General features: G+C 45.5%; 1 protein-coding gene across 1 annotated transcript; it reads right to left on the minus strand.

Moving 5' to 3' along the window:
• Positions 1-2,227: 2,227 nt before the first annotated feature.
• LOC125356345 (N-acetyltransferase 8-like) lies at positions 2,228-6,541 on the minus strand. The gene is made up of 2 exons (XM_048352752.1): positions 6,422-6,541; positions 2,228-3,114 (listed from the first exon to the last, which is right to left on the minus strand). The coding sequence occupies exon 2, from the start codon at positions 3,038-3,040 to the stop codon at positions 2,357-2,359; it is 684 nt and encodes a 227-aa protein (XP_048208709.1). The 5' UTR covers positions 3,041-3,114; positions 6,422-6,541; the 3' UTR covers positions 2,228-2,356.
• Positions 6,542-7,598: the final 1,057 nt, after the last annotated feature.

Genomic DNA, 7,598 nt, shown 5'->3' on the forward strand with positions numbered 1-7,598 from the left:
GATCCACAGTGCCACTTCTAGTTTTCTGGTGGTTATTTAAAGATAAGAGTCTCATGGACCTTTCTGCCTGAGCTGGCTTCGAACCATAATCCTCCGATCTCAGCCTTCTGAGTAGTTAAGATTATAGGCGTGAGCCACCAGCACTTGATAATATTGTTCTTTATATCTTTTTTTTTTTTTTGGTGCCAGAACCATGCTATTTTTTTTTTTTAGTACTATGTCTCTGCAGTGTTATTTGAAGTCCATTACTGCTATTCTTTTTGCTTAGGATTACTATTTGATACTTTAGATTTTTTTCAAGTTCCATATGAGTTTTTGGCTCATTTCTCTATTTCTGTGAAGATGGTAATTGCATTGCATCTACAGACTACATTCAATCACATAGTCATTTTCATGCTAGTGATTCTGTAGCTATTTGGCCATGAAAGTTTTTTCCATCTTCTGGTGTCTTCTTCAGTTTTTTCTTCAGTGATTTTGCAATTGCAGTTGTAGAGGTCTCCTAGATAAGTTTATTCCTAGGTGTTTGGATGTTATTGTGATTGCTTTCCCGATTTCTTTCTCAGTCTATCTGTTGTTGGTATATAGGAAAGCTACTGGTTTTTTTGTATGTTGATTTTGTATCCTGCTACTTTACTGAAAGTATTGATCGGGTGTATTAGGATTCTACAGGATCTAACACTATAGGATCATATCATCTACAGAAAAGAATACTTTGACTTCTTCCTTCCTTCCTCTCCCCTTCCCACATTTATATCCTTATTATTCCTTTCTCTTGCCTTATTGTTCTGGTTAAGAATTCAAGAAAAATAATAGGGAAATTGGACAGCCTTGTCTTGACTTAATAAGAAATTGGGGGCTGGGAATATGGCTAGTGGTAAAGTGCTCACCTTGTATACCTGAAGCCCTGGGTTTGATTCCTCATCACCAGATATATAGAAAAAGCTGGAAGTGGTGCTGTGGCTCAAATAGTAGAGTGCTAGTCTTAAGCAAAAGAAGCCAGGGACAGTGCTCAGGCCCTAAATTCAAGCCCTAGGACTGGCAAAAAAAAAAAAAATACCAAAACAAAAAAAGTTGAGACTAACATGGGTCCTAAAGGAGGGCATCTCTGGGCTGTCATCAATCAGTTCAAAACCTCTTCTAGTGTACAAGCAATGCTAATACCTGCCTTCTGGGTCATTCTGACCTTGTGACTCTGTCCAGTCATCACCATGCCCAGCTCCGGCCATAAAAATTTCTCCCATTTCCTCTGTGGCCTCCTCCTCTGCACAGACCTGGTTCTGCAGCAAATGGAACATGTCCCTGCTCCAATTCTCACAGGACTGCTCCCACACCTTTGCTCTATGATTGTAGCAGCTCTGCTACTGAAGTGTGAAGGATTCTGGAGCCAAGCTGTGAGACCTGGAAAGGGTTAAGAGATTGGAAAGCCATCTCTAACAGCATTCAGAAGAATGAGAGCTATGCTCTGAAAAGGTCAAACAGTCAAGGCAAGACAGTTACTAGCCTATGTGTGTTTAAGCTAGAGCTGTTTGGATACTAAAAGTTTAAGACGTTGGAGCTAAGATGGATGTCTGTGTTATGGTTGAAATGTTTATTGCTCCCTTCTGCCCCCTAACAATAAGGGAGTCAATTATCATTATGTATATAAACTATATCTCATGTTAATGGTTGTAACCATGAGATAGATTGATGCTCTAGTTTGTGCACATACCTGTAGCCACCTCTCCGGTATTAAACTGAATAAAAAACTTATTCAGCAGGACCTTGGGACTCAGGAGATGGTGATAAGCTTTTGAGTCCCTAGCCCTCACCTGTTCTATCCATCTCTCTCCAATTTCTCAGTTTTTCAGCTCAGTATCCCATTACCATGCTATTCCATGGTTGTGGTTAGTGACAATGTTGAATTTTTTTTCATGTGACAGCTGTGGAGGCCTGGAAAAACTTTTCCACCTTTCTCCTTTTGCCTAGACTTAAGCTCTACCTGAGCTGATCTGTTAGGAGTGGATGAAATGAGTTAGCCTCATTCTTCGAGGATTTTCACAGGTGGTCTGAGACTTTAGGACCTGGTAGCCCAAGCTCAAGACAAATTGTTGCTGGTCCACAGATTCATCAGTGAAAGATATATACATATATAATTTTTCTATTGTTTTTAATGAACATTATCACCAGGTTAGACAAATGAAACACAAGCACTTCAAAAAACAATTGATAGAACTCCCAGTGCCCCCACCCTACCACCTAGATGATTGAGATCTGAAGTATACAAAATGTGAGCTCTAATGGTTTGTATTACTCAGATCTCAGGGTTTGCTTGTTACTATTTTAGAGTCCCATCTTGCCCTGATATAGAGAAATAAGATTACAGCCCTGCTTCCTGAATAGAAGGGAGACAGTACATAAATTGAATTAAACGGAAATCCAGTAGCTTTGTTAGCATGTCTATATATAACTCTCTAGTCTTCTGGAAGCCCATTCCCTGATAGAGAGCCAGGGCCCCATATTGAAACATCGATGTCTCAAGGACAACCTCACTGTAGCCCTGGTCCCGGGCAAACTGGAGGACAGTTCTGACCAGAGCTTTAGCTATCCCCTTTCCTCGGTGCTCCAAGGACACAGACATGCGAAACAGCTGTAATTGCTTCTTCCCCAAGGGGGGATCCTTGACAGGCAGGGCACCCACCATGCCCACCACGTGCCCCCCACACTCAGCCACCCAGAAGCAGGAGTTACGGGAGCTCAGGTAGGACTTGGTGATGTCAGCCAGGTCTGTACGGTAACACATGGCCACATACTGCTTCCAGGGGTATCCAGCAATGAACCAAAGGAAAAGGAGCAGGGAGAAGGTGCACATCAGAGCCAGGATCCACGAATCATAGAGCAGGAGCAGAGCAACAGGCACCCCAAGTAAGAGCAGGAGGATTCGAGGGAGCCTCAGCATGTGGCGGAAGGTGGTGGGGATGTGCTCCTTCATGCCCTTGGTGAACAAGGCCAGGACCTGTGTACAGTCACTCTCCTGGTACTTGCGGATGTGATAAGGAGCCATGGAGAGATGTTTGTGTTAGGAATCTCAGTGTCCCAAAGAGACAAGTAGACTTGTCTACACACCTTCCTGTAGCCCTGTAAAAGAGAGAAGAAGCCATGTAAATCCCCACCTGCCCAGCTCCCAGCCTCCCCGGTACCATGGACACCACACTCAAGGATGCATCTACTGTCACTCAAAAGGATGCATGACACCACCACTGGGAGATGTAGGGTCAAAAATGCCTGATTAGACTCAATTTCCTCTCTCTAGTTGTGTGATATTTGGATGTAATATGTAACATCTCTCAGCCTATGCCAAAGTAACGCCTGCCACCCAGAGCTGTGTGATCATACTTGTCACAAGTGTTAGCTTAGTATATGCCTGAAAACAGGCTAAGCACCCTTCTCCATGACTTCTCTGTGGAAGGGCTGCTTCCCTGCCCAATAATATCTGCTCATTGTGGCCAGGGGCTGGGTGGGCACTGAGAAGGAAACAGATCACTGAAGGTCTTATACTGAAGGAGCTCCTCAGGTGCTTGAGAGTCTGGGGGACAGGTTGCTACCCTCACAGCTATGGCAAGAGTGAAGAGGGGACAGATCCAAGGCTATCAGTAGAGTGAGTAATGAGATGTCCCAGCAGGCTGCTTGGGCTCAATTCTAGGAGACATTGGCCTCTGTAGGCAGTGAAGAGAAACTTGCCAGGCTTAAGCCTGGGAGAGAGGCCGGGGTAACAAGCAGGCAGACTGGAGGCACATTGTCTGAAAACTGATAGCCAAAGAAAGAAAGAAGTGGGTGTAAGTGATAGAGTCTGGCCTTCAGGGACAGTCTCCCTAGTTAAGTAGTGTAGATTCTATTCTAGCAACACTGAGGCCATAAGTATACTTTTGGTTGGGAAGCTATATGACTGTCACTTAAGATTACCACTGAGTGCTACATGAGCATATACTTCAATCATAGTCACATACCTATTTACTTTTTCTTATTCTCTCATTATACCTCCTTGATCTTTCTTGCAATATTCTAAATATAAAATTAAATATAAAATATTGCAAGAGAAAATATAAAAGATACAGTGATTGTCATTGTGTCTTTTCAAACATGCATACAAAGTACTTTGATTATACGTTCCCACACCCCTTACTCTCTTTTCCCAAACTAGAGAAATGAGGATTGTGTTAGATTTTCATGAAACATGAACTCTTGCCTACTAGGATTTGAAGTTACAAATCTTAAGCTTCAAATTTCTTCCCTCCCTTGTATTGAACCTGGCAAGAAATCCTATTTGGACATGTAATTTTATATTCTTAAGGTAGAATGTGAATTTTGACACCTCAGGCTCCTCATAACCAAGATAAAGGCCAAGGGCAGAGATGCCTATTGGACAAAATATTAATTTTAGAGTCCAACAGATTGAAATCCAAATCCTAGACCACTTCAGTGTCTGTCTTCACCTCTCTGACCTTGACTAACACTTGTGAAGGTGAAGTCAAAGTGGCACCTCCCACTGTCCATGTGTACAGCAGTCCTTCTATCCCTACAAAACCCAGCAGCAGCTCAATTCTAACTTTCCTTTCTGTCCCACCCTTCTGCACACCCTCCTTTCTTTCTTTCCTTTTCCTTTCTTTCTCTCTCCTTCCTTCCTTTCTTCCTTCCTACCTTCTTTTCTTTTCCTTTCTCTCTCCCTCTCTCTTTTCTTTGTATAAGTATCTACAAAACAAAACAGTTTGGGTTATGACCAGAATTATACACCTTGAGAACCATAAATCCAGAAAAGTAGTCACCACTTCCATGCAGGATCCCAGGAATATTCTAACACATTGTAAGAACTCAATACATGTTGACTCGGCAAGCTCTATGGAAGACTTGGGTAAGATATGAAAGACAGATAGGATTTCATTGGAGGAGAGTGTTTTAGAAGGCACTCCAGGCAGAGGGCTCCAGAAACGAGCTTTGGGGCCTGGCTGGCAAAAGTAGGTAAGTAGTGGAAAGAAAGCAAGAAAGTAGATTGGGACTAAAATATGGAGTTCCTTGAGGGACAAAAAGGAAGAGGGAAAGAGGAAAGAAGGAAAGAAAGAAAGAGAGAGAGGGAGGAGGGAGAGTGGGAGGGAAGAAAGGTAGGAGGGAAGAAAGTAAATGAGAGAGAGAGAGGCAGGTAGAGGGTATTGGAGGAAGGAGAGGGAGGAAAGGTGGGTGGGTGAGCAGTGTGTCTGCTTCCCCATGTCCATGTTTACAAAAATGAAGCTGACAGTGAACTGTACTTGTTGAACTGGAATAGGGACAGCAGCCAGATGTCAAGGACTCAGTTTCTGAGCTGGGTGCCAACAGCAACTACACCAAGAAAGGTGTGTCTTCTTTCTGAACTGCATTGTCTTGGTATGAGGGCAACTTCATGGGAACGGAGCACCAACCTATTAGTACTTGTAGTTCCACTACTCCCTGTAGTGTTTATCTTACTTACCTAATAAAAACACTGAGAGAAGACAACTGTCCACCCTCTACATTGAATTGCCCATTCTCCTGAGACAGCCAAGTGGCTATCTTCTATTCCTCAAACTATTCCTACATGAATAATGGTATCTCCAAACGTGTTTGTTTAAATCATCTAATGGTCCTTTCTCCTTCCAAATATACACTCTGTGTGTGTGTGTGTGTGTGTGTGTGTGTGTGTGTGTGTGTGTGTGTGCGCGCGCGCGCACGCCAGTACTGGGGCTTGAACCCAAGGCCTGGGTGCTGTCCCTTAGCTGCTTTTTTGCTCAAGGCTGGTGCTCTACCACTTGAACCACACCTCTACCTCAGGCTTTTTTAGGTGGTCAACTATAGAGCTGAGTCTCACAGATCTGGCTGCTAAGGCTGGCTTAGAACAGTGATCCTCAGAGCTCAGCCTCCCGAGTAATTAGGATTACAGGCTGAGCCTGCTGCATCCCCCAAACACCACCCCCATGTAGCTAAATGTTATAAACACATCAGCAAAACTACTTTACACACACACACACACACACACACAAACACACACACAGAAATCTTTACTGGGGTTTGAACTCAGGCTCTGGCTCTCCTCGACCCTCTTTCACACACCCTCCCCCTCTGATTTGCTCCCATTTCTGGAATGGGAGCTGCATGTCTAGGGGAAGGCGGGCAGGTAAGGATAACAAAGTCCCTTCACCTCAGCCCTCTCCGGGGGGATTGTCCAGGAGAACACTGAAAGTGAGGACCCAGGTCTCCGCGGGGAAGGGGACGGAGGAGGCCGAGGCTCCCGGCTTCCCAGCTCTCATGCACTCTCCCGGCCCGATTTCCGCAGAAACGGAGTGGAGCGGGCGCCACTGCCTCGCCTCACCACTGCCCCACCCGCCGCAGCTCGGATGCCAGGACATCGGACATCCGCCCTGCCCAGCTCGAGGCCTACCTAGGTCGGTGACGAGGAAGTGCACGAACAGGTGGGCGTTCTCCACAGACATCTCAACGTGCCAGGACACCTGCTTCCTCCTCCGGCTGTGCTCCTCCACATCCCTGCACGCAGCGCCCACTCCAGGACACGCCCACATCCGGTCACGCCCACCGACTGCCACGCCCACTGTCCCGGGCACGCCCTCTCGAGGCCGCGCTCTTGCGCACCTTTTTGGGTCCATCTGATGTCCCCAGAGTCTACAAGCCCTGTGGCTCTTCTGGCCACCCCAAAACCTCCTTTGGGTTTGCTTGAGTGCTCTCATGGCTTTGCTTTTTTCTTTTTTCCCTGTAAGTAGTTGTACAAAGGGATTTCAATTTTCAATTCCTGGAGTCAGATTTTTTTTTTTGGCCAGTCCTGGGGCTTGGACTCAAGTGCTCATATCTAGCACTCTACCTCTTGATCCACAGAGCCGCTTCCTGCCTTTTCTGTTTATGTGGTGCTGGGGAATGGAACCCAGGGTTCTGTGCATTCTAGGCAAGCACTGTACCACTAAGCCACATTCCCAGCCTCGAGTCAGATTTTGAGTAGCTTCATCTTGATCAATCTCACTCCTTCCATGTTCTCCCCCACCTTTCCCAGCACTATCTATACCCTAAGTCGTGGCTCAATTTATAATTGGAGCTTTCCAATCTGGGATGCCCCTGTCTTCACTTCCTGACCCACAATGCCCTCCCCAAGCACACACGTGTATCACTTTGCAGCCTCGGACCTCTCTGCTAAATCCGTCAGGAGAAGCTGTGTCAGCCCCACTGCCAACATGGATTTGGTCCATGAAGATGAGTGGGAGATTCTTCCTCCCTTGTTGTTGCATTGTGACTAGGCCTGGGAATCTCAAGGATCAGGGGACACCACAGACCCCTCTTTCTTTCTGGAGACTGCAGGTGGCCTACAATAGGATCCATCATCCAGTGTGAATACTTATGTCCTGTTATTAGTCTGGGAAAATAAGAAGTGTTGTGCTCTCCATTTAAAAGGTATCTAGGCAACAGGGTAACTACTGAGAAGATTATACTTTAACAAGGCCTAAATCCCAGTGGTGACCAGAATACAAGCAGGATGAAGATCTTTCTCTCTGCTTACAAATTAACCTTCTGGTCAGTTATTCATGCCTCTCCAGAAAACTCAAGTAGCTGAA

The sequence above is a fragment of the Perognathus longimembris genome, chromosome 8 (assembly GCF_023159225.1).
Source record: "Perognathus longimembris pacificus isolate PPM17 chromosome 8, ASM2315922v1, whole genome shotgun sequence".
Lineage (NCBI taxonomy): Eukaryota > Metazoa > Chordata > Mammalia > Rodentia > Heteromyidae > Perognathus > Perognathus longimembris.